General features: G+C 32.1%; 11 protein-coding genes and 2 pseudogenes across 13 annotated transcripts, besides 5 other annotated features; 2 read left to right on the top strand and 11 right to left on the bottom strand.

Annotated features, from left to right (window-relative positions):
- Window positions 1-212: 212 nt before the first annotated feature.
- On the bottom strand, window positions 213-1,485 carry TVAGG3_0847540 (glycoprotein 38 family; the record flags this gene model as incomplete). Its single annotated transcript, XM_001325115.1, has 1 exon — window positions 228-1,373. The coding sequence occupies one exon, from the start codon at window positions 1,371-1,373 to the stop codon at window positions 228-230; it is 1,146 nt and encodes a 381-aa protein (XP_001325150.1).
- A 1,185-nt stretch (window positions 1,486-2,670) lies between these two features.
- On the bottom strand, window positions 2,671-3,782 carry TVAGG3_0847530 (RING/U-box family; the record flags this gene model as incomplete). Its single annotated transcript, XM_001325114.1, has 1 exon — window positions 2,717-3,730. One exon carries the CDS (start codon window positions 3,728-3,730, stop codon window positions 2,717-2,719), a length of 1,014 nt encoding a protein of 337 aa, XP_001325149.1.
- A 347-nt stretch (window positions 3,783-4,129) lies between these two features.
- Window positions 4,130-5,950, top strand: TVAGG3_0847520 (spectrin binding; the record flags this gene model as incomplete). The annotated part of the gene is made up of 1 exon (XM_001325113.1): window positions 4,130-5,950. The coding sequence occupies one exon, from the start codon at window positions 4,130-4,132 to the stop codon at window positions 5,948-5,950; it is 1,821 nt and encodes a 606-aa protein (XP_001325148.1).
- Window positions 5,951-6,116: 166 nt separating this feature from the next.
- Window positions 6,117-6,805, bottom strand: TVAGG3_0847510 (chromobox protein family; the record flags this gene model as incomplete). Its single annotated transcript, XM_001325112.1, has 1 exon — window positions 6,160-6,780. One exon carries the CDS (start codon window positions 6,778-6,780, stop codon window positions 6,160-6,162), a length of 621 nt encoding a protein of 206 aa, XP_001325147.1.
- A 294-nt stretch (window positions 6,806-7,099) lies between these two features.
- Window positions 7,100-8,699: a mobile genetic element.
- Window positions 8,700-8,928: 229 nt separating this feature from the next.
- Window positions 8,929-10,710, bottom strand: TVAGG3_0847490 (lipid binding; the record flags this gene model as incomplete). Its single annotated transcript, XM_001325111.2, has 1 exon — window positions 8,929-10,710. One exon carries the CDS (start codon window positions 10,708-10,710, stop codon window positions 8,929-8,931), a length of 1,782 nt encoding a protein of 593 aa, XP_001325146.1.
- A 549-nt stretch (window positions 10,711-11,259) lies between these two features.
- Window positions 11,260-11,296: a mobile genetic element.
- Window positions 11,297-11,882: 586 nt separating this feature from the next.
- Window positions 11,883-12,022: a mobile genetic element.
- Window positions 12,023-12,618: 596 nt separating this feature from the next.
- Window positions 12,619-12,656: a mobile genetic element.
- Window positions 12,657-15,613: 2,957 nt separating this feature from the next.
- TVAGG3_0847450 lies at window positions 15,614-16,477 on the bottom strand (annotated as a pseudogene). Its single transcript has one exon. A coding segment is annotated over exon 1 (864 nt).
- Window positions 15,614-23,101: a mobile genetic element.
- On the top strand, window positions 16,514-16,966 carry TVAGG3_0847440 (uncharacterized protein; the record flags this gene model as incomplete). The annotated part of the gene is made up of 1 exon (XM_051249112.1): window positions 16,514-16,966. One exon carries the CDS (start codon window positions 16,514-16,516, stop codon window positions 16,964-16,966), a length of 453 nt encoding a protein of 150 aa, XP_051084587.1.
- Window positions 17,844-18,674, bottom strand: TVAGG3_0847430 (annotated as a pseudogene). The gene has a single exon. A coding segment is annotated over exon 1 (831 nt).
- Window positions 18,703-19,491, bottom strand: TVAGG3_0847420 (uncharacterized protein; the record flags this gene model as incomplete). Its single annotated transcript, XM_051249111.1, has 1 exon — window positions 18,703-19,491. One exon carries the CDS (start codon window positions 19,489-19,491, stop codon window positions 18,703-18,705), a length of 789 nt encoding a protein of 262 aa, XP_051084586.1.
- TVAGG3_0847410 (protein of unknown function, DUF4106 family) lies at window positions 19,496-20,029 on the bottom strand (the record flags this gene model as incomplete). The annotated part of the gene is made up of 1 exon (XM_051249110.1): window positions 19,496-20,029. One exon carries the CDS (start codon window positions 20,027-20,029, stop codon window positions 19,496-19,498), a length of 534 nt encoding a protein of 177 aa, XP_051084585.1.
- On the bottom strand, window positions 21,294-22,015 carry TVAGG3_0847400 (uncharacterized protein; the record flags this gene model as incomplete). The annotated part of the gene is made up of 1 exon (XM_051249109.1): window positions 21,294-22,015. A coding segment is annotated over one exon (722 nt), but the record flags the coding sequence as incomplete, so codon positions are not given.
- On the bottom strand, window positions 22,181-22,498 carry TVAGG3_0847390 (protein of unknown function, DUF4106 family; the record flags this gene model as incomplete). The annotated part of the gene is made up of 1 exon (XM_051249108.1): window positions 22,181-22,498. One exon carries the CDS (start codon window positions 22,496-22,498, stop codon window positions 22,181-22,183), a length of 318 nt encoding a protein of 105 aa, XP_051084583.1.
- Window positions 23,102-24,146: 1,045 nt separating the features above from the next.
- Window positions 24,147-25,162, bottom strand: TVAGG3_0847370 (protein of unknown function, DUF4106 family; the record flags this gene model as incomplete). Its single annotated transcript, XM_051249107.1, has 1 exon — window positions 24,147-25,162. A coding segment is annotated over one exon (1,016 nt), but the record flags the coding sequence as incomplete, so codon positions are not given.
- Between the last annotated feature and the right edge of the window lie 906 nt (window positions 25,163-26,068).

The following is a 26,068-nucleotide window of genomic DNA, read 5'->3' as shown; positions in this document are numbered from 1 at the left end:
GCCTAGGATGTCACGAAAACTTTGCGGATTATTAATCATCAATAAATTAGATTCTTATTTTTTATTTCTTATGACTTATTTTTGATTGTTTTAGTTCAGAAATTTTAATCATATTTTAAGTAAACATATATTAGTACTCTCACATATTTGGTTGGCACTTTGCGCCAATCAAATAGCAAAAAATTCAATTTTTCAAATGATTTTTTATTTAATTTTTGTCTGATTATTTAAACTAAAGTAACCAATTCATGAGTAATTACATTGCTACCTTCCTCTTTCTTATTTCTTATTAAAAGAACAATGACCACGGCAACAATAATAAGAACAATTACAGCTGCGACAATTCCTCCGATCATCGCTTTCTGACCTTTAGTTAATCCTGTTTTCTGATCATCTGGTTTTGGTTCATCTGTTTGCTTTTTAGTTGGAGCTGGTGTTGGTTTTTGTGGCTTTGGCTCTGGTGTTGGTGTAGGTTTTTCTGTAGGTTTTGGAGATGGAGGAGCAGGAGTTGATTGTGAACTAGATGATGTCTGTGGTTCTGGTGTGTGAGAACTAGATGATGGCTCTGGTTCTGGTTCTTGTGTTACAGATGAAGATGTTGATGGTTCTGGTTCTGGTTCTGGTGTTGGATCTTCTTCGTCAGGATTAATTGGGAAAGGTGTATCAGCATCATCCTTTGTGAAGATACCACCTTCTGATGAAATTGTGATGTCGAATTCTGGGAAGAAGTTTGTAGTAGCAGTTGTTTGTACGGGTGTGTTATAAGCTATTGTAACAGATTGAGGATCCAATGGTGCATTTGAAGTTACAAGAGCGGATAATGAATATGAAATACTTAAATTACCTTCTTGACCTTCAATTAGGCCATCAGGAACAGTAACTAAATTAGCATCTTCACTGCTCTTCTTATAGTGATAAGTGTGGTTAAATTCACCATATACATGAAATGTGTCATGGAAGAAACCCGGTGGATCCATTACCATTTTAGAGTGTAACTTTTTCTCATTATCTAACTTCGTAGAAATTCTGACACGATGAAGATCAGTAATTGTCGTACCATACATTTCTTTAGAGGAAACATAAGATGGGGCAATGTAAGCTACTTGGACATTGCACATAGAACATGTGAAAAGTGTGATTGGATAATGATCGAATTGAGTAGGCTCGTCATACTGTGCTGGTATCTTTGGAAGGATTAGTAATGGATTTGTTGTTGTTGTGCTTTCATCGTTGAATTTCCATGTTCCATCTTGATCCAAGTATGGATCTTTTGTGGTTGCAGTGAAGGGTCTATTGGAAGCTACCATAATACTTCCATAGGCACAGAACTTTAATCCTGGGAAAAGTATGACAACTTTTTGTTTCGCTGTCATATTTGTGAAAGCGTAGAGGTTATTCTTAGATGAACTTCACTCCTCAAACACATTTTCGTAATCATGAGAAATATCATTTATTGCTCTCTTTCCTGATTTCTGAGAAAACGAGTCTACAAAAAGGAAATGTAACATCAAAAATGAATTATAAAAATAAAAAATAATTTGAAAATTTCCACTCGATTTTGTAACATAATACTATCATCTTATTCATTCACCAAAGTGATGTGGGTAAATAATTCAAAGAAAGATGCCGGTTATGACATTATTAATTCAACCGCAATTTTATGTTGACATGATTTTCGATTTTCTGTGTTATCTCAGTTAGCAAACCATATTCTGTCAAATTTAAAAACCATTCCGAAAGTCCACAATTATCACAATTTTTTGAATTAAGAGCTTTTTACATCATAAGAAAAATAGATTCCTTTATATATTTGCAATTCAAATTTGAGCAATGTTCGAAAATCGATCTGACAGACTTGAAATTTGCCATTTCGAATGAAATAAAGTCTCAATAATCTTCATATTGGAAACAAGAGCAAAATTTTATCAACGTTTGTTATTTTCCAATTGATAATACAAAAAAAAATTAATAATCACACTCAATTTTCTGATATTTACAAATTATCAAAGAAACGTAGGCTTAAAATAGAGTTGAAAAAAAAATATAAATTTCTAACATTATGAAATCAAAATTTTGCTCTTTCGGATCATTTACCCATTGGATGCTTGTCATACACCTTACATTGATGACTAGAAATTAGTATGATAAAACATAACGTGTGATATTTTTGACTTTTGGACTACTCTGAACTTCAAGTAATTTTTATTGAATTTAATAATTTTGATAAAATGTTTGTTAGATACAATATTTAGATTATTATTATATAAATAATGAGAGTTGTAGATTTAAAATCTCTGAATTGAACATAAAAAATTCTAAATTTTTTATATTTTTGAAAAAATGATAAAAAACCGTACAACCATGATTATGAAATTTTTCATTTCGTGATTTTTTTGGAAATTATAAGACATGTTCCATTAATCAAAAACATACAAAAATTGATAATTAAGTTAAATTAAAGACAAATATCAATCAGATGAAGATATGAATATCAAATATGATACTTATAAGCATTATTATACAAACTCAATCATAAATTTAGAAAATAATACTTATAAACATCAATTCTAAACTAAACAAATCTCATTATATAATGCGAGTAAAGATATTCATTTTGAAATATCATATTTACTCAAAATAACTAAGAAAATTAATTAGAGTCATTCATATTTAATATATACAAAACTTTTATAACGTGTAAAGACAGTAAATATTTTCAATTAAAATCATTTTCATCTTGTTCATTGTTATCTTGGCCATTTTCCTCTCTTTCTTGTTCAGCCTTATCAATTTCTTCTTTCTTCTTCTTAAGCTCCTGAACAAGCTCTTCAGCCTTTTGAATTGCGTAACCAATTTTTTGTGCTCTCGATTCAGTCAATGAGGATTGGAACGATTTAGTGCAGATTGGACAGGTAGTCTTAGAACGAGCCCATTCAACGATGCATCTCTTATGGAAAATGTGTCCACAAGGTAATTTAACAACTTCATCAGTAGATAACTGTTGTCTGCATATAAGACATTCTTCTTCTCTGTCGTAATCGTTTATAACCGCAAACTTCAGTTTCTTGAATAATCCAGTGATAAAATTGTGTTTGTCGATTACATAAAAGACCAACATGTATAAGAACATTGTATTTCCACTATATAGATTGAAAAGAATAAATAGAATAACTGTAATGACGATTTCAATGACGTCAAAATATGTTTGAGCTGTTGAGCTAACTAGATCGTTTAAATGGAAGCATTGGTAAAAAATCGTATGTAATGTGAACTGAGTCGAACGTAAAACAATGAAAGATGCAGCTCTTTCTGAGAATAAATTAATTGCAACGAAAATTTGTATAAATAATAGAACAAATAGAGAAACTAGGATCTTTTGGTGAACGGAAATTGGTGTTGGCGCTGCTGTTAAGAATAATCTTTGAACTCTTTCTCGAAAAGCAACTGACAAGTATAATAATGCAATAGATATGAATATGAATGAAACATTGACATAGTCAATATCTCTTTTAACCGAATCCAATCCAAAATATAGATATACGTGATAATCTTTGAATGTTTGAGAAACATAGGTAGGATTGAACGGGAAAATGAAATAATGGACTAATGATATACCAAGTAATGCTAATGAACATAAAAAGTTCGATAGGCTAATTTTGCAAACTGGATCTGATGCAAAATCGTAGAGAAATGATCCGATATCTGGTGTTTTTTTGTAGAAATGTGACATCTTCAACAGTATAAATACCAAGGAAGCATAAAAATATATAAGAACAATTAACTTTAGATTATTCATAATAAAAAGTGACATTATTTTCATCTTGACAAGCTTAATCTAAAATTCATATCTATTAATAAAATTCTATTTGTTGTAAGGAACATAACAAAATTAAGTCAAAATGACACAATTTGGCCTTTAAAAATTTGATTTTTTATTCAAAATTAGAAAGATATGCTGAAATTAGGTATTAAAGCAAACGCATAGATTGCAATACGTGGATATTTCAATGTCATGCTATCTATTCATCAAGGATTTTTATGCGTAATGCAAATTCATGATGCTATTTTTTTTCAACACTTTACAAAGATTATGAAAATTTGCCGTTAAAATTTCAAGTTTTAACTCCAAATGTTAAAGCAAGAAGCTGCCCTTCCACCGAAACAAGCGGCAGCATTCCAAAAGTACTTCGATCTACAGTATAATCTCGTTCATATTAGCGAAAATAACTATGAAGAACTCAAAAAATACATAATTGAACATTTCACTAAACTACCAGAGCTAGTAGAAACAGTAGCCATAGAAATAGTATATGCTGCTTCAACTCGTTTTATGAATGGAGAGCTATACGGACGCTTAGTTGCATACATTTCAAATCAACTACGTGTTAAACCAATATTATCTTTCTTCAAACCAAAGTTTTGGAGTGAATTCCGAACATACTCACTAAATTATCCAAATTTCAAGTTCATTAAGCAGTGTTATTTAGCACACGCATTTTCAATCGATGAAATTATAGAACAGATCGAAACATGGCCAACAGAAAGCGAAACAAACTCGATATTTGACTTCTTTGTATACTTTGCACCTCTAATTAACCAATTTAACATCACAAAATATTTCCAATTACTCACGAAGATAGAGAATCTCCGCAAATTTACTAGGTATCAAAGGATATTCTTTGGCGAATGGGATGAGATCAGAGAAAACAAATGGGAACGCTTAGAATATCTATTTAAATTTGGTGCAGACAAAGGAACATTAAAATACGATCTAATGTATGATGATATCGATCATTTACGAACATTATGTGCTGATAAAGCATTTAACGTTAATCAAACTATTCCTCCTGACTGTTTAGAATTTTCTTTATTGAAAGGTGAACCAACACTTGTACAATACGCCGCATTTTATGGATCAGTACGCTGCTTCAGACATCTTATGCATAAAGGTGCTGATTCTCGTGCTGTTGATAAAAACGAATTAAATCTTTTAGATTTTGCTTTAATAGGCGGCAGCAGAAAGATCATTGATTCTGTTCTAAAGCACGCAAGAGCACTGAAACCATCACTCCATGCTCTCATTAAATATCATTTAGATGAAGAATTTAATATTTTCTATCAATCTTCAAAGTTTACGGAGAATAACTTGAATGCAGCGTTACATATTTGCATACAGATGAATAACCTTAGCATATTTAACGCTCTTCTCTCTTATGGAGTCAGTATTAACATAACATTGAGTGGAGGCTACACAACATTGATGGAATCAGTGATGGATAATCGCTTGGACATCATGAGATTGCTTCTCACATTCAAGGAAGTTGATATTTCAAAGCTGAATGAAGCTGGAAAGAATGCTTTGCATATTGCATGCGAATTAAAGAATGTTGAAGCGGCAAAATTGATTTATGAACGTGCAGGAGCGGAAATATTCACTGTTCCTACTTCAATTTCCAAAGATCTTCCAATTCATATTTCATGCGAGGCTGGAGATATTAAGATGGTCAGATTACTAGCAAAAGTAGCTCCAGAAACATTTAATACACCAAACTTTAATGGTTTAACTCCATTAATGATCGCTTCTAAATCAGATTTTATTGATATCGTTAGAGCCTTCCTTGCAATGGATAATATTGATGTTCTTTTACAAGACAAAGAAGGATTGACTGCATTGCATATCGCAGTTGATGCTGGAAATATGGATATTGTCCAAGAAATTAGTTGGGCGAACAGACAAGTTGTTTCTGTACAAGATAAATACGGATTAACACCTCTCCACCTTGCCACAGAACTTGGTGACGTTGAAATGGTTGAATTCTTCTTGAATTTGGATTATATTGATGCAACAATTAGAGATAAAGATGGAAAACTTGCATCCGAGCTCTCAGATGATAAGGAAATACAGGAGTTATTTGCACAATATCAGAAAAGACAAGAAGAGAAAATATAAACAATTTTTGTTTCTTTTTTTTATAAAAATGATTTACGATCATATATAGGAATACATTTATTTCATAAAATTTGATCATTTGTATTCTTTAATAAAAAAATTTTAGAAAATTTGTTTGAAAAACAACTCAAAATTGACATTTATTGAAAGACATATTAGTAAAAGAAGAGGTATTCATCTAAAATAATGAACAGAGCAATTTAAAGGAGTTATACGTATTGATCTTCGAAAAATTTGATTAATTCAAGTGGATACTTAGCTCGTAATGCTTTGAGAGATGTATCAACCTTCTTTCCATTCTTATTTTTAAGAACCTTGAACATAATGTTTCCATCTTTTTTATAACAGCCAAGAATTGAAATTGATCCAGTATCATCTGCATCATTTTCCTCTATTCCAGAATCAGAACTCTCTGCGGCTGATTCCATTGTTGAGTCTGAAGAGGAACTTTCTTTTGAAGGGCCGAAATCTTCGTCTTTGCCATCAGTAATAGGCTCATTATCTTCTTGGTTATCTTCTTCAAAATCACTATCACTATCTGACTGTACTACGGATTTAACGTTTTGGGATCCCTTTTTTTCTTTTGGTGTTTCGTTCTTTTCTACGAATTTCGGCTCTTCTTCTGCACTGTCATCATTTGACTTTGAAAAAGGAATTTCTTCATCGCCGCTTGATTTAACTTCTTCGTAAGCTTTGATTACATCCATGAATTTTTCGAGGGTATCTAACGTTTCCCATTCAGCCTCTTCTTCTGGAATTCCTTTCCACTTGATTTTGTACTCTTTATTTCCGTTGTTAACGCGGTCATCTAAAACTTTTTCAACCTCCATTTTTTATAGAATTATCTCACTTTTCTGTTATCAGTCATTTTGCAAGATAAAATTATAAACAACTCTGAAGCTTATTTTTACTGCCATTAGAATATCGATGAACATCTATGGTGATATTCCGTACAAAATTCAAATTTACATTTAATTTTGTATTCAATTTCGATATTATTTAAGTCAAATAAAAGAAAAATTATTTGAAACGCCATACCTTGCACCAGGATATCAATAGTCTATCTATAATAAATCAGATTTTCAATAAAACTACCATTTACATTTTATAAATCGATGTCACGTTTTAATTACATAGAATATCTTAAATTATAGATCCAAGGTGATGTGATTTTTGCATCCCTGGGATGGACGATACACCCAAAGTGTCACCTTTTTTGGGATAACATGAATTTTAAATATCATGAGAATTCTGCAAACCATATGCACAATATCTATTCAGCCTGACTTCTTGTATATATGAGTTAGACTTCTTAAATATTGTGCTTGGGGCGATATAAGCATTTCCGAGATTACCATCGTGCTCTATAGTATGCTACTTCTCCCTGGTTCTAGCTCAGTTCCAAGGATATTGGCGTTCAAGGATTTGGCAAGGTCCTTCCGAAGTCTCTCATTCGATGAGAGATTTCGGAAGAATCTTGCCTTAAAGTACTCCAACTCTTGTTCTTTTGTTCCTAAATAGTGAGAAAAGTTATTTGACTACTTAAGGTAGAGATTATCCGAGGTCCCTCATTTGATGAGAGGCCTCGGATAATCTCTGCCTTAAAATTGTACACTTGTAGTCCATGAGAGTGTAAGTATACATTGATAGGACAGCTTTCTTCTGAAGTCTTAGATTTGATGAGAACCTCAGAAGAAAACTGTCCTATTTTATAGTAAAAGGAGTTTCAGGAGCTCCAAAGCTCCCTTTCGTAAGGATTAGGAGCTTTGGAGCTCCTGGTTCGTAGATGTGTTTCGCATCTTTCATCAGCAAAGGACATTTACCATCTGGGACTCTGTTGATGGAGACTCAGGAGCTCCAAAGCTCCCTTTAGTAAGGATTAGAAGCTTTGAAGCTCCTGGTTCGTAGACGTGTTTCGCATCTTTCATCAGAAGAGGCCCAAATGGTAAATAGCCTCTGCTGATGAGCTTCAGGAGCTCCAAGGCTCCCTCTCGTAACGATTAGGAGCTTTGTAGCTCCTGAAGGTAAGGTAGGATTGCTCTGATCTCTAATCAGTAGATGCCATGCCTCATTATGAACTCTACTGACAAGAGATCAAGAGCTCCAAGGACTCCCTTTTTAGTTAGTGGCGTTCTCACCATTTAGTAGGATTGCTGATCCTACTAATGAAGTGATCACTTAGTATACGTTTTGAATAAATTGAATTTTTTTTAGAATTTAGTATTTTTTATAGACATCACATGTATATTATAAATACATAAATATATTCTTTAATTCAAAAAATTCAATTCGGTTTTGGGATGGGTATCCCAGCCCCAAGTATTCAATTTTATTCAATTTTTAAAGAATTTTGGGTTGGGATGCCCAGACCAAAACAAGCTTTATATTTTGATGTGTAGATACGTATGTGTGCATCATTGTTGTGTTATATATTATGTTTTTAATGAAAAAAAATCTGATTCAAAAAAAATTATCACTAATTAGTTGATAATATAAAGAAAAAATAGATAAATTGTATGTTTTGAGAGTATTTATCCACATTCACTCATATGAATTTCATTAAATAGTGTCTTTTTACTCCCAAATTTATTTTGAATTATTGAAATCAAAGAAAAAAAAATCAGAAAAATTTCTCGAAATTTTTATTTTCAAAAAAAAATTTGGATTTTATATTGAAAACTGACACTGGGAGGACGATAGGGCTGGGATTGGAGATACCCCGCTCACTTGGGAAAAATACGGATCTATATCTTAAATAAAACATGTTATTTTCAGACACAAAAGTAATTATACATTAAGAAAAGTCTAAATACCCATTGTGCGCTAATATTTTAAATTTTTCTAGACAATAGGATATTATAAATATAATTTTATCAAAAAACCTGATATGTAAGTGCATAGTTTAATAAAATTTTAATGAAAAAAAACTGTAATTTTAAAAAGTGAAATAAATATAGATAGAGGGTGAAAATCTATTCTCAATCCTGGTCAACATCTCGCATTTCCTCATTGGTAGCAGCAAAATAACCTTCTTTGGTCTGCTCCTGGAAATCTCCCTTGAAAGGATCGTCACCATCATAATTAATTAACTGGGATGACCATAGAGGATTTTCTTGAGTTACAGCAGTGGTAGTAGATGTGTTCATGTATTTGCCAACTTGTTCTGAATCCATTGATAAAACAGATTGGTCGCTTTCTTCTTTAGTTGATCTCTTCTTCAAGAATATTATAATAAGGATCACAACAACAATCAATCCGACACAAGCAGCTGCAATTGCAATAATCATATTTCTCCTGCTTTTCTGTTGGTCCATTTGCTTCTGATAAGCAGGCTCATCAAATATAACAACATATGTTTCTGCTAACGTTATTGTCTGGATTTCAATTGTGGTTTGGGCATTTGCAAATGTATAGTAGAATTCCCCGTTTTTTTCTTGTACTGTTGTTGTGATAGTGTTTGTAATGGAAAATGTGTTAGTGAATGTGGCCATTTGAGTTAATATCTTTGTTGTTGCCTTAGGAAAATCTTTAGGAACATTTGTGATGGCAAGAGGAATATTAGATCTTGTAGGGGAGTTTGTCCTTGTTGTCTGAGGCTTTATTTCATGGATAAGTGAAAATTTTTCTAAATTAGGTTTCGGTTCATCATTTCTGTGAGGGTTTCTGATGAGTGGTGTCGCATAATAGGTAAACTTGCTTGGAGTAGGCAAATCTGTTGTTGATGATTCCAAGCCAATAAGATTTTTAGGTGAAGCGAAAGTATAATATTTAGGGAATGGATATATTGTTTCTGCATCATTGCCACAACTTTTTTGCTCATTAGTTCTTGTTATATTATAATTTCCAGCTATATTAGTTTCAAATGGGATTTGTAAGCAATCATTAACACTCATCCATTTAATACCTTGAAGCATTAAGCAATGACCTCCATTATAATCAATGTTTGAGGATTTATTAAATTTATTTTCTTTAAATATGCAGTTTTGGGTATACAAGTTGAAAGATTCTTGTGACTCCTTTAAACCACGTGCAAAAATTGCACCTCCTCCTCTAATGTTGGCACCAAATCCATTTTTTGCCCGAAAGTTTTTATTTCCATAATCAGAATGGATTTGTTTGTTGTTGCTCAAATTATTTCCTGTAAAATTACAATTGAATAGTTTCAAATTATCTAAATTAATTGCGTATAAAGCACCGCCACTTAATGAAGCGAAATTCTTTTTAAATTCAGACTTTTCGATGTAAGGGGCATTAACTTGATCTAAACTTAAAGATCCTCCACATTCCTGAGCAATGTTTTCATTGAATTTGCACTCTGAAATGAGAAAGTTTTGCTGAATATCAGCAGCACCAAGACTTTCTTCACGGAAACCATTATGAAGATAAATTGCACCTCCTAGTTTGTAGGCTTTATTAGAGGTGAAGGTACAGATTGAAATCCAATAGCTGCTTGCCAGACCACAAATTGCTCCACCTATTGAAGCAACATTTCTTTCAAAAGTTGCTTTATTAGCCTGCAATTTGCAAAAGCAAGTGAAAATTGCTCCTCCAGAGCCAGATTCTAAATATGCTCCAAGTGCACTGTTAGCTTCAAATTTAACATTATCTTGAATTGTAACAGTCGAAAAATAGTAATTATTCGTTCTAATAGTATTATTTGCGCCGGCTTTAATGATTTCGTCTTTGTCGGTAAAATTTTTATATGCATTGACTGATATAACACCATATTCATTAGACTGAAATGAAGGTTTTTTATCCATTTCGAGTACTAACGAATGCGGTATATTATTAATTCTATAAAACACCACAAATTGGATTATACTCATCATTAATTTTAAATAAAAACCTCAAAATTTTTGATAAAATAAATATGAATAAATAATATAATAATATCGAAATTAAAAATAATTGATTTTAATAAAATTTAAAATGCATTCAATTTTATATTTTTCATTCAAAATTTATGAAGATTATTTATTTTCATATTTGTATCATAATAGATATTTGTATCAAATTTCAATAATTTTGGTTCTTTATATTTTATTTTTTATTTTTTAATATAATCAAATTGCTATATGAAATTCTCCTTTTATTATAGCATGCAAGAAAAATTTTGATTCGACTTTTAAGTTTTCATCATTTACAAAAAATTAATCAATTATCTTCTAATCAATTTGCGATCTTAATTCACATCAAATCATATAGTATGGGTTTTCTACATTCTAATTGTTAAAGTATAATCTTTATTCGCATTTTTTTGATAATCTAATTTTTCCATAGTCTTATTTTAATGATATACATATGTGGTGTAATAAACAGAAATTCATCAAAAGTGACAGCTCTCAATTTTTTGACATTTGTAAATTCTAAATTGAATGAGAAAAATGAAATAATACTAAGCATAATACAATATTCTAGATTTAATTATAATTAGGAAAAAGTTAGTTTTGAGAGTACTTTTCATAGGCATATAGAATGAAATCTTCTGAAAAATAATATCACATAAACTCATATTATTTTCTAATATATAACTATTTTATATAAAAATCAAATTCAATGATCTTAAAAGCGAAGGATAAACCTCAAAATTTACGAATATAATGAGTGGGAATATAATGCTTATCTATCATAAAACCATATGAAATATCAATTTTTGCTTTACGCCTAATTTTTGACGACAATTAGCAAAAAATGTTAAATGTTAACACTCAGTCCATTTGAATATGAAAAATAAAATTGACTTTCATTAAATGTTTTTATTTATCATGCAATTCTTCTTGCGACCAAAGATTTGAATAAAAGTTCAAAAAATAAGATAGCTTAAAAAATAATATACGGTAGTGTTTACTAATAGATGAATAGTATATAAATTCTATTAAAATGGATTTGATCCAAAAAAATATAAAACCAAAAATAATTGTTATAATTTAAGGGTGCCCTATAACGATAATGTAAACATCACAAAATTAACCTTATTAGAACTCGAATGAATGGATTATCCGGATTCTAGTTCTCAATATAATAGCCTTAAAAGTGCTTTTCTGAGGGTGGTCTATCGTCTATAGGGCACCCTTAAATGAAGAAGTAATTTAAAACGATTTTATTTATGATCAAATTTTATATATTTTTTTGGATCAAATCCATTTTAATAGAATTTATATACTATTCATCTATTAGTAAACACTACCGTATATTATTTTTTAAGCTATCTTATTTTTGAACTTTTATTCAAATCTTTGGTCGCAAGAAGAATTGCATGATAAATAAAAACATTTAATGAAAGTCAATTTTATTTTTCATATTCAAATGGACTGAGTGTTAACATTTAACATTTTTTGCTAATTGTCGTCAAAAATTAGGCGTAAAGCAAAAATTGATATTTCATATGGTTTTATGATAGATAAGCATTATATTCCCACTCATTATATTCGTAAATTTTGAGGTTTATCCTTCGCTTTTAAGATCATTGAATTTGATTTTTATATAAAATAGTTATATATTAGAAAATAATATGAGTTTATGTGATATTATTTTTCAGAAGATTTTGTGTTCTTCTTCAAAATTTTATTTTTTTATTAAAAAGAATCTTTACAACATATACATTTACTTTAATTAATATTTAAAAACGTGCTCTATCAAAAGTTCCAAAAATTCAATATTTTAGCTTTTCTGAGGTGTCACTTTTAATGAATTTCTGTTTACAACAGTGGCACTATTAATTATTTACTTAAACAAATTGCTGATTTACGATTTCCCTATAAAGGATTTTTCTACTCTTCTAAATAATTGCTCTCACAAAAATACGTGATTTAGTTATGGCTATTCTTTCTAATTATTGAACCTCTAAATATATTTTTTCATGGTAATTGCATTATCATAGAAATACAACTTCATAAACATCCTTATTACATCATTCAAGAAGCGTTTAAGTAGCTTCAAAAACTCGATATCTTCGATAAAAATCTATTAAGCTGTTTTCGAAAGATAATGTTACACACCATGATTCAATTTCATAAAAATGAGAAAATTACACTCAAACATATACCTTAAAATTAACATTAGTCGGAATTATCGTCCGCTAAAAAAAATCTCGGTCGCAATTCAATTTTTTTGGACTTAAAGTGGCAAACAGCCGCAGGCTGTGGAGGAAAAGATCTTATATTAAAAATTTTGGCAGGGTCTATCCCTACCATAGTTTAGTGGTACAATCATATATTTGGATAGTAGAGGTCATAGGTTCGATTTAATTTTCGGGGTTTTCTTTTTTTCTTTTTCTTATTTGTTAGTATTTTGAAGGCAAATAATAAATATTCACTAGATTTAACTAAGCATATTATATTATAATGTTATAACACTTGGAATTATTTGCCAGTAAAATAATTAAACTCATTATCGAAAAATGATTTTATCGAAAATTGAACAATAAAGCATTTGTTCATGATATCATGACATATACTTGATATACTATTATATTCAATACTTCAGACTTCTATTTCTTTTATAATTACTGTTAATTAAATACGTAATAGTCATAAACGATAAATATAACACAATTAATTGTATCAATTCCTTTAAAATCTATTGCTTAATAGATTGAAATATAAATCTAAACATGTAATTGATAGATGGAAAAAATATACTGATATATTTTCATTTATGAGCCTACTATTTCGATTTTATGAATCGGAAATACATATATATTTCGGGATTTATATAAATATGCAGAATTTAGACATATGAAAAATAAAATTAATTGAATTTTTGTAGTTTATTTCAATTTGAATGATTTTCATAGATAATAGCTTTAAACAATTATTTATAATTCTAATTACTAGCATGTTTTATGAAAAAAGAAAAAAATCTTTTCAAAAAATTTAATCGAACCTGGTTCCTCAACTCATACAACTACACCATAAGTAATTATCGATTTTCCCTCAATTTTTTAGATATTTATGCTTTCCCCCAATGTGGCTTGATTTTTTTCAACTCCATTATATGAGAAACAATGCTATCCATATAATTACAAATGTATTGGTAAAGTTTAATAAGTATTTTAGTTTTGGCGGGATATTTTTTATCGTCAAAATATTGACATTCTATCGTCAAAATCTTGACACCCTATCGTTTAGAGTACTCAAAAATTGAGAAGGGAACGAGTTTTTTTAAAAGCACCGATATTTCCGGTTAATGTTATAATTTGGCATCTCAAGAAATTACGAGTAGATTCACTTCTATTATAACAAAATGTTTCAACAATGCATATATTCACACAGGGGATATATTTGTGCCATTAACCCTTTTATATATGCCATTGAGGCAGAAGAAAACATTTTTGGGTGAAGTACTCTGAAGTTCTGAGCCAGACTTCAAATATATTGATACAGTGAAATACCCAAAATCATATGCGCTTGCCATGAATATTTATAGCTCGAATTTTGCATTTGATCTTTGTGTTCGATATTTAATTATACATACTTTCGAAATTGTAAGACCTAGCGACTACACATTAACATAATCACTCAACCGAATTAATTGATCCAAATCCTAATACCAATTTGATAAAAAGTCAAAAAATAAGCCATATCTAAGATTACTGTATCAATAAAAAAGGTAGTGGGGCTTCCAGGCACTTCGTGCCCTCTAGCCCCGAAGATGTTTAGTATAAATGAAGTTTTTATTCGGAAAATTGTTAGTCTTCTGGTGTGAATTCGGAGGACTCTTCTTCTTCCTCCATTGCTTCTGGGAAGAAGCCTTCTTCTGGGTCGAAAACATTATATAATGTTTCACTTTTCACAAATTATATATGTTTTCATGTTTTGTCACTTTTCTGTCACTTTTCGGGTAAAAACATTTTTATTATTATATATAAATGAATTTACAAAACCTCCGTTACCGTTCTTTGGAAATAAGAGTAAATGTAAAGATATTATATTGAGAGAACTTAAGAAACTACCGAATGGTCTAACATTTGTAGATTTGTTCGGTGGAAGTTTCTATATATCCCATTTGTGCCATACAATATTCCCAGACTCAAAGATTATATGCAATGACTTCGACAACTATATGGACCGTCTCAAACATTACCAGACACAAACAATATATTGAAAGAGTTAAAAGAAAAGATACCTATAGGTAAGATGGAACGTATACCATTAGATAACAAAAATATTGTGAGAGAGGTTTTGAAAAAAGCAGAATATATAGACTGGGATAGTATATCTGCTAGACTATTATATAGTGGTGCTATAAGAGTTCATGACATTGAAACACTTATGTCAAAAGTTTTATATCTTAACTATACAAATGTTTTCAAAGAGGACATAGAAAAAATATATTGAGGGTATAGAGTTTGTGAGATGTTATTGGACAGAGTTGTATGAAAAATATAAAGACAAGGAAAATGTTTTCTTTATAGTGGACCCGCCGTTCTATAACACATGGGATTTTCAATACCAAGTAGACTGGACTTTGAGAGACTCTTTAGAAACTTTAGACGTTTTACATAACCATCCATGCTTTTACTTTACATCCGATAAAAGTGGTTTGGAAACCGTTATGAGATGGTTAGAGACATACATGACTATGAGTTAGATATGACAAGATAGAATATGAGAGAGGTCCTATAAACCGGAGAAAGTGTCATAACAAAGAAATTTTATTTAGTACAATTTGAACTTTGTTTGCGTAGATATGAATTCTGAAAGAAGTATGAGGGTCTTGTATGACTTTGTACTTCTCCCATAGTTCATGTCTGTCAAACTTACCTGCCATGACTCTTTCATAAGTTCCATGAAATCGTCTTCGGGACAATCCGGGGAAAAGTATAATGTCAGTAAGTATTCTTTTAACATCCTTACTTAAACTCTTTGCTGTCTGTACACATATTACGACTGAGATGTTAAAGTGTCTGAAGCTTCTTAAGAATTCGACACATATCTTGTTCTCTGTTCTTTAACAAAGGATGAGAGGCGAAATCATCTAAGATAAGAAGACATCTGTGAGGGTAAGTCTTCCAATCGTAAGATTGCAATTTCTTCGAAATGTTTTCTATCTCTTTCTGTTTGTTTCTGAAGTGTTTCTTCTCTAATATTCTCTGCATTTCCTCATTTAGGGTCTTTAAACTTAGAATTTATATACTCATTTATTAGCATTATACTTCAAAACTCTTCTTTGGTACTTCTTTATCCAATCTAACAACTCAGAGTCTTTTATACATACTAACTTAGACTTCTTTATAATATCTTTGAACGAATTGACGGTTTGGTCAAATTGACCAGAAGTACTACAAATGACTACTAACTCATAAAATGGGTTCTTCTCATCTAGTTCTTGTTGTTGTGCAGCCATTTTAAGATAAGTGAAAGTCTTACCCGACCCAGGTGGTGCAATTAGACCTGTTATACCATTCTGAGCAAATAAGAACTTGTCATGTATAGGTTTTATCTGAGCATTTTCTAATTTCACCTTGTTCTTGTTTAAAACATTCTCAAATTTTTTGTCAATGTCAGCAAACTTTTTTTCTAACATATTTTTTAGAAAATTAAAATTTTTATCTTTTAGAAAATGTCTAGCGATTTCGCTATCTATATTCGAGACAAGCTTTTCGACAGCAAAACATCTGTCGACCATAAAATCTTACATAGTGTAAACAAGAAAGGGGAATTTGTTCTAAAGTTCTGTTTCTGGGAATATGACAAGAACCATAAAACATTAAGCAGAGTAGTTTTAAAATTTGTCAATGACAGACTTGTTGACAGAGATGACGCCTCTTGGAGAGATGAAGTCCAACAAAACTTCTTAGAATGCAAAGAAGACACATGCGCTGTTCTTGAAGATGAAATAGAAAACAGAATAGATGAGCTATTAAAGGACAAAGAACTTTTACATAAATATAGTTGCGCCAAATTTGACATAACTCCACCAGAAAAGAAGAAGAAAGAAAAGAAAGAAAAGAAAGTAGAAGAAGAGAAGAAAGAACCTGAACCAGTTCCAGAGAAAAAGAAATTTGACATGTAAAAATAAAATTTTATTTTTAGAACATTTCTGGGTCAATGTCAATGTTCTTCTTCCTCTTTAGGAGCAAACACTGGCTTAGACTCTAAAATCTTTTTACCCAATTTACCTTGAACTTCAAATCTTAGACTCATAATATTCATAGTCGTCTGCTTTCTTTGGTTCATAAGGTATAACAAGTTTGTATGCTTTGCCTTCTTTAAGGTTTGAGAACTTCTGTCAAAACTTTCTTTTGACTGCTAACAAACCTTCTATGTCTAAGTCTTCAAATTTCGCACCATTTTTAGTCACAATAGCAAACTTAACTGGTTCGATGTTCCAAACTTTGCTGAATGAAGATTTTTCAAAATGGTAGAAGTAAACATTCAAATATGTGAATGGGTCTAGTTCTTCTTTAAGTTCCTGACATGTACTTATTTACTGAGATGAATTTTGCCATCTTTTCTATCGGATAAAAAAATATTTTTTTTTAAAATTTACTCATAAAAATTTTTCTTTGTATATACACCATTCTGTACGTCTAAAAGACTTTTGACATTGCCAAGAATGTTCGTTTAGACGCTCATATAACCATATTCTTGACAATATTGTTTATTACGAATCGTACAATGACCTTTCATCTAAACACTCAAAGTCAGTTTCATCTATGAAACAGTTCATATACACTCTTGTTTGCTTCTAACAATGTTTGTCTCTCTTCGGTATGTGGAATTTGTCTTGGATTGAACTTAGAAATATCTAATGTCATGAAATATTGAGAACAAGTGGTTGTAAAAGTCAGATGTCAAAGTTTCTGCTAAGTCGTCAAAATATTCTGTATCTTGCATTATGAGAATCTGACGTTCTGACAACTACATATCTTCTGTCAGAACTTTCTAACTTCATCGGAACAGCATTGTTTGAAACCATAATGAAGTTTGCAACATTCTCACAAACTCTTTGGTCTTTATATTTTCTTTCAACAACTCCAACTTTGTCTGTTATAAGACTCTTCAAAGCATCTGAGTTCAAAACTTTTGTTGTATCTATACTTTGAAGTTCATTGCAAACTATAAGTTTCATATTCTCTATTGAGGAGTTAAACTTGCCACAGATGTTTTCTAAGTTTGTCATATTCGGATTCGAATAACCTTCTAACAGTTTGCACAAAATATCTGTAAAGAATGTGTTCTTACCAGTTCCTTGTTTTCCAATTATAATGAGAGCAGTTTCATTTTTAGCACTTGGATGTTGTAAGATGTTTGCAAACCAACATAAGATATACTCATAAACCTTTTCGTTTCCATTGCATATAATTTCTTTGACATGGTCTAACCAAGCTTCTATAATATTTTCTTTCCATTCTACTTGTTCATATTTATATCCAGTGAAGATAGAATAGAAGTTTGGAGAAGGTGTATAGAACTTTATACCTCGAACTGAAAAATCTTCTAACTTTGACAATAAGATATCCAAGCATCTAACATCTTCATGCCAACTTGTACAACTTTTATTTTCTTAAGTTTCTGTCTACATTTTGTTCTGAAACTATTGTTGCTTTAGGTTTGTTAAAGACTACATCCCATTCTTTCATAACATAACATTCTGGGGCAGAGTCGACATAAATGACTAAACGTTTCAAATTCTCGACTGCTTTGTTATAGTCTCGAAATGGACACATATTTCTGAATGCTTGGAAGTCATAAAAATCTGAAACATCTATTCTGTACATTTTTATAAAAATAAAAAAAATATTTTTTTTATTCTTGACTTTGTTGTTGCATTTGTTGTTCTTGAGCTATTTGTTGTTGAAGTTGTTCTTGTAATACAATACTTTCACCAGTTGCATCTTCCAATTCGAAACTTTCTGCCGTCATTGACAAATACATAGGACATAAAAGTTTTACAGGAACAAAGTTTGCGTCAACTAATGTCAACGTTATACTTGCCAAAGTGTTTGAGTTCACTAAGGTTGAAAATTCTGCATTCGAATGAACAATAGGCAAACCAGCAGAGAAAGTATTGTTTATACGCATAAGTATCTTTTGGTCATAATAGTTTCTGTCGACATTCGAATAACACTTTGAACCTAAGTTTGAAACAATATATAAGATTGGTGTGCTTAATGTCAATGGAATAGACATTCCTTGTATGACACCTTTTCCTGTTATAGGAAACTGTTGGTAGTAAAAACCAGAAATAAGTTTTGTATTATAGCTCATATCGTTTATAGTAAACTCAGTCGGACATCCAAACATAATGAAACCTGCTCTAGTTGCAGCACATGTTACACCCGTACTTAAAGTATTAAATAAGTCAACAAAACCTGTTGGTGGTATATCTGAGTAAGTATCTTCAAAGGAGTATTTTTTACCATTCACAACAATAAAGTCTTCTGGTGTCAAAAGAGCAAAACAGGCTTTAGTCGTCATTGTGTTTAAAGTTAGTTTACAATATCGTCCTTGAGGACTTTGTAAGTTTGTTGTTATAGAATTATATGACTCAGGGTTTTTAGTCGTAATAGTATAAACCATTATATCTTCTGCCATTTACTTAGCAAATAAATTTTAATGAAATGTTGTGGTCGTCAAATATTTTTATGACGTCTGGGAAACTATACTTTAAGTTCAACGTTTCACCTCCTTTCATAACGTATATCTTGTCAATGACATTATATGAAACACCACAGCAACTAATGTCGGGTTCTATTTCTTTGATGTTTATATCGTCTGCCTCTGTCAAAAGTTTCAATAGTTCTTTCAAAACTTCATGAGGTGCAATGACATATGAGTTCACTTTTACAGGGTTGTGTTCGACCAAGTTTAACATTATACTTAAAGCTTGACAAATCTTCTCCTGAGTTTGAAGTTTGTCTTTCAGTTGTTGGTAGTCGTTTCGAATATCTGCAACAGAACTTAAGTCTCTGTTAACTTCAGGATATGTTGGTTCTTTTACAGGAACAATTGTTATACCATCTTCGTCTTCGTATGGTTTCCCCACTTCAACATCTCTGTCTTTGAGATTGACAACAACACTTTGACTGTTTGTTTGAGTTGGTGAATTTAACTTCACATCTGCCACCGCCATTAAACCTTTTGAAACACTTACGCTTCTATTTTTCGGAAATGACATTTTACTTAGAATAAAAAGATGGACGTATTCGGATATCTCTTCGAATTGAAGCAAAACAAGGTTTATACTCACAAACAATACAAATACATTGACAGAATAGTTCTTTATACAAACAATGGTAAATGTTATAGAATAGCAGTCTTTGCTGAACCTAAATATTTTCATAAAGCAAAGAAAGTTGGTATAACCGAGATGGTGAAAGTTCTTGACGTTGACAAAAATATAACAACAAAACTTACAGATATTTCTAAAGGAAAGTTTATAATACAATATTATGTCAAAACAGGCGTACTGTCAATATTTGACGGAGAGAAGTCAGTTCAAGAACAACTTACTGACCTGCTGCCAAAATCTGCTCGATGGAAGCTGTCGTTATGCCAATCTGAGGAGCCCCAGCAGGTTTCATCGAACGAATCTTCAAAAGAGCATCTTCCGTGAAAAGTGCTATTGGTTTTGTAAACTTCTTTGCTTTCAATTCATCTGGACCGTCTCTGTCACCAGTATATTGTATTTGTACAGTACCAACAGTTGAAATACCACCCATAAAGTCTTCTGAGTCAGCAAATGGAATGCCAAGCCAAAAGTTTGAACGGTCTCCATTTGTATATTGAGTTTTTTGACCTCCTGTATGAGTCCATACTTTCACATATGGCATAATAGAACTTTGCATTTCAGGGTTAATGGTCGTTGTGAAGTTGTTGTTAAAGTTCATAGCATCTAATGTCAAGTTGTATGACCTCATATCCTCAACTGTAGAATATTCTTCTCTTGGATAATATTTGCCATCTATGTTTATATGATATTTAATACCGGGGTTGTAGAAACAAGAATAGTCATTTATAGTTCGTCTGAACAGTACAAACATAGTATCTGCATGTTTCATTGCAGTTGTTAAAGCAATATCTGTTCTTGCACCTGGGTCAGCACTTTTGGTTTTCCAACTTCACCTGCAAAGTCTTTGACAGATATTTGGTGTATAGGGAACATAAGTGGAACTGCAATATATTTGGCAGCTAAAGCATTTGAAATATCTGGGTCCAACATATAGACTGCAAGTCTGCTTTCTATTCTCTTGCATTCAAATTTTTCGCATGTGAACTTAACTGGGTCCCAAGCAGTTCCAGCAGCATTGAAATAATAGTTTACTTCATTGTTGAAGTTTGAGAAACCAAAGTCTAAGTCAACTTTGTCTTTGCAAAATTCGGCGAATGACGTTTGATTTGTTCCCTTTACGTCTGTAATAGTGAATGGGTCTTGTGTTGGTGCAATGACTAAGTTATTTTTGCTTGGAGTAAGTTCGATAGAAATTTTTCCTGCCCAGTTTGGTAAGTATCTTAAAAACCTGAAGATGAGGAAAGATGACAAAGGAACTCTAAGTTTCAGTTTTACTTTAGTGGCAGCAGTTCCATCTGAACCAGAAAGGTTAACATAAACTCCTGGAACGTTAGGGTCAAGTCTTCTTATTTTCTCAATATTTGCATACTGGTCTGTTTGTTCTCTAGCTTGTGGTTGTACTGAGTTTCTCAAAGCGAACCATTCATAGTTTGCCCATGTTACTGTTTGAACTAAGTCAGAGTTAGAATATATCTTATATCCCATGAAAACTTCTGGAGCATATTGGTATCCGACATAGAAAATTCCATTGCAACCTTTCTTGTCAGACAACTTGGCAGAAGGTTTTATTTCAATGTCTTGTTCCACGTATAAGAATGAGTTGTCAATAGAAATAATATGAAACCTGTCGCAAGCAATATCTACTGTTGTTGAAGAACCTTCTCCAAACTCACCTACGTTTCCATAAGAAACAGCAGTTGTATATTCGTAAGTTCCAGGAACTATTTCTGACCTTCTAATGGCATTGTCGCATTCGTTATACCATTCGGAAACATTTCCGTTCATGGCATCCAAAACTGTTGGCGTTATATTCTGAGCGGCGTACATTTCATATGGGTAAAAATATAGAATAGTTGGATTTATGTGTCATAATAGAACTCACTCGTACCAAGCTTTACTTTCTTCCTGACTGAGTTTTTAACTGAATCTTTAACTCTTCTTTTTCCTTCATTGCCACTACTTTCACTAGATGAAGTTACTTCTTCACTACTTTCACTTTGTTCTACTCTTCTTCTTTGGTGTCGCTTTTGGTAACTTGCCCTCTGCTTCAAGTTGTTGCATCTTTGCCTCATGTTCACCTAGTATGTTGTAAATTTTCCATGTCCTTTTTGCCTTTGGGCTCTGGTCGCCCATCTCAGGTAACCAATATCCTAGAAAGATTTTGTTATAGTTTGTATTTGAGTCTTCGCTTATTGTTTGCATGACTCTTTCCTGAGTTTCCGGTTCAAGCTCTTCAAATATAGCTTGTCCATATGGAATATGCTCGTTTCCAAATATATGTTTTTGTAGCCATTCTGGTTTTCTTTCCATGTTACCAATAATATCTTTTGTGAATGGGAAAGCTTTTACCCAATGTTTCAGTCTTGCGTCATTTATTTCTGTAGTTGGTTTTATTTTGTCAAGGAACATGTTTTTCAATACTAACATTTCATTTGGTACTGTCCATTTGAGTTTTCTTAAATATTCATCCCTTATCAGTTCATTGTCTGCAAAGTAAGTTTTTATGACATTTTGCAAACTTTCGTTTGCAAGGTCATGTACAATAGGTTCTCTTCCTTCTATCTCCCTAACTTCTTTTCTAAACTCTTCACCAAATATACCATCTTTATGGTTCTGTGTAGTTCTTTGAGATAAATGTTCTAGAACGTCAGGTGTTATATTTCCATCAGCCATGTTCATTTCATACTGGTCCAAAATATCTGCATGTTTCATATCTTTCAATGGCATTAAAGCCGCGCTGAAAATACCAGCTATATCTGGTTCACCATTCACTTCCATTGCGTCTACAACTTCTTGGAATTGTGGTTGTAAGTTTATGAACCACCTATCCGGATTAGCTTTATGACCCCATCTCATTGTAGTTCCATAGTCTGCAGAAACAAAAGTAGGTTTGTTTCCATATTGGTTAGGTTCTGAATGAACTTTAAACAATGTTTCATTTCTATATGTTTTGTTGAAATTTAACCTTTTATTTTCACCGAGTTCAGCCAAAGATTGAACGTTATATGGTCGTAAGTAAAAAGGATTGTTGTATTTGCGTACACTTTCTTTCAGTTCTTCCATTCTATGCTGAATATTTTCATCTGATGTTGGAGTCTTTTGTATGTCGGCGAACATTTTTCGATATTCTTCTACTATGTCAGCCGAATTTTTCTTAGACTCTTGGAAAGATTCCATATTCTCCGCATACTCTTGTTGAGGGTCAAGATTTTTCGGCTGTTCCAAATCTTCATCTAGTTCTGTGAAGTTAGTTTCCAAAGGAGGGACTTGTTCGTTTCCTTCAGGCTCTTCTAGCTGTTGTTGCTGAACTATTTCTTCCATGTCTGGTTGTATCTGAACTTCTTCCTGTGGAGTTTCTTGTACCTCATCTGCTGGCATTTCATATATTCCGAGACCGTTTTTAAAAAGTTCCCTATCTAAGTCATCCGGACTCATAAACCTTTCTTCTTTCGTTCCGTCTCTATTTTTTACGCGTTTCATGAAGAGAGTTGAATTATCATTTAGCTCTGACACCAAATATCTCGGAGTAAATTCATCCATGTCATTTGGATGATATGCTATTAAATCATATCCCTTAGCGAGCTTGTATTTTCCAGGTTTGAAATTATATCCCATTTGGTGCTGAACCATAAAGCTAAATAGGTTCGGGTCAGTATTTCCTTCCTTGAACTTTCTAATAGCTTCTTTATATCTGTCACTAAAGTCAAGAGTATCTGGGTAACCATAATTTTCCTTAAGCATTTTTAAGAATTCTTGGTTTCCTTGTTCTCTACTTCTTTTATGTCCTTGCTCTGTTTGTGGTTGTTGTGGTGCAGTGTTTTGAACTGTTGGTTGTGGTGCAGTGTTTTGAACTGTTGGTTGTGGTGCAGTGTTTTGAACTGTTGGTTGTTGTGCTGGATTTTGAACTGTTGGTTGTTGTATTGGTTTTGGTGCATGCCTGTGTCTGTGTCCATGTGACGATGTAAATGTTTTAGGTAGTCCTGGTGCAGGTGCTTCTCTTGGAGGGTTTGGTGGTATATAAGTTCCACTAGCTAGTATATAAGTTCCACCAGCTGGTATATAAGTTCCACCAGCTGGCACATATGTTCCATCTGCAGCATAATGTCCTACCTGACTTTTCGTTTTTAAGAAAGCATTTACTAGGTCTGTTTTGGTCTGTTGTAACTCTTTTTCTTGACTTTCCACAACAGTTGCTCTAACGGCGTCATAGGCACTTTGAACTGCCTGTCTCGTTGCTGCATCTGTTATTTTCGTCATATTTTGTGCTACTTCTCTTAACTCTTTGTCGAAACCTTCAGACTTCAGTTTCTTTCCAGATGAGAAGTCGTTCACTAGTTTCACCTTACTATGAAGAGCTTCGAAGGCGTTCTTAAAGTCAGCATTCATTAAAGCTTCATTTGAACTGTCTTCATCCGCTTGTATTTTTGTCCTTATTGACCCTATAAGTTGGGCTGCTTTAGCGTTGGCTTGGGCGTCTAACCAGTCATTATTAGCTTTTATATATTCTGCGCTTTTCATTGCCTTTTGCATGGCTGCGTCGTTATTTTTACTTTCTTGTGCTAAGTTTTCATACTGTACGGTTTGGTTTTGCAACTGTAAAAGTTTTTCTGCCTTTACATTTGCTTCAACTTCTTTTTTATACTCATCGCTATCCATATATGTCTTCAGGGCTTTTTGTTTTATTTCTTCATCTTTCAGTACTTTATATTGAGTAGTATGGTTTTTCAAATTTATAACATCTTGTTCCATTTTTGCTACTTCTGCTGCTTTTTCTGACACTTTTTTCGCATATTCCTCTGTACTTAGTTCTTTCAGTTGTTCTTCTTTCTTCTTTTTCTCTACGTTTAACTCATTGAGTTTCTTTGTCTGTCTGTCATATTCTAGTTTCTTTTCGTTTTCACTTATTTGTTTCTGTATGTCTATGTTTGACTTTTTGACATCTGTTATTTGATTTTTGAGTGAACTCAAATTCATTTGACTTTGAGGGTTATAAGCTGTTCCGTCTGCAGCTCCACCATAGCCTGCCATTTTCGCTAAAAGTGCCGCTCTTAAACCTCCACTCTGTGCACCAATAACTCGGTTTAAAAGCATAGGGTTGCTTGACATTTGTTGCAACATAGTGGGGTCATTCATCATTTGTTGTTGCAACTGTTGTTGTGGTGTCAGTTTTACTATTGGATGTTTCAATGCTCCCTTCCTCTTACGTATATTCTTACGTAGCTTACGTGACATTTTAAGTGAAGTAAAAAACGGTTTTTGACAGATGTTTATATGACACTTTTTGTTCAGCACAAAAAACTACTCGGTCAAAGTGTTGTCAGTTTTGTAAAATAACCGTCCTATCTTGTTTTAAAAGGGAGAAAAGGCTTCTCAAAGTATACTTCCTTGGAACGTCTGTAACTTTTCCTGTAGCGACGATAGACCCTTACTTGTCCGGACAAAGTTATACTATTTTGAGTGCTCTACAAAAAAGTCAACAGCTGGTCGGCTGGGGTTCGGTCCTCCTCTTGGGTCTTGGGAAAAATTTCTTATGGGCTAGAGGGCGCAACGCGCCTGGAAGCCCCACTACCTTTTTTTTTTCAATGCACTATTTATTGATCATTTCCTGATTAATTGCGAATTACTCAAATATTTGTTAGATTCTGATCCAAATTTTTAAAATCTCTTTATTTTCATAAGTTATACTTACAATTTGTAATCTTTTATTTCATAGATATAAACTTTTAATAAAATAACAAAATTCAATTTCATCTTAACGTTCCGGATGAAAATATAATTGATTTATACATTAATTTTGTTATTGTGTTATTTCATATCTGCAAACTTAATCAAAATGAATAAATGAAATCCGAAATTTTTGTGATCAGTGTTTTTCCACAG

Source organism: Trichomonas vaginalis, chromosome VI (genome assembly GCF_026262505.1).
Source record: "Trichomonas vaginalis G3 chromosome VI, whole genome shotgun sequence".
Taxonomy (NCBI): Eukaryota; Parabasalia; order Trichomonadida; family Trichomonadidae; genus Trichomonas; species Trichomonas vaginalis.
The sequence above is the reverse complement of the archived record's forward strand: the minus strand, read 5'-3'. Positions and strand labels throughout refer to the sequence as shown.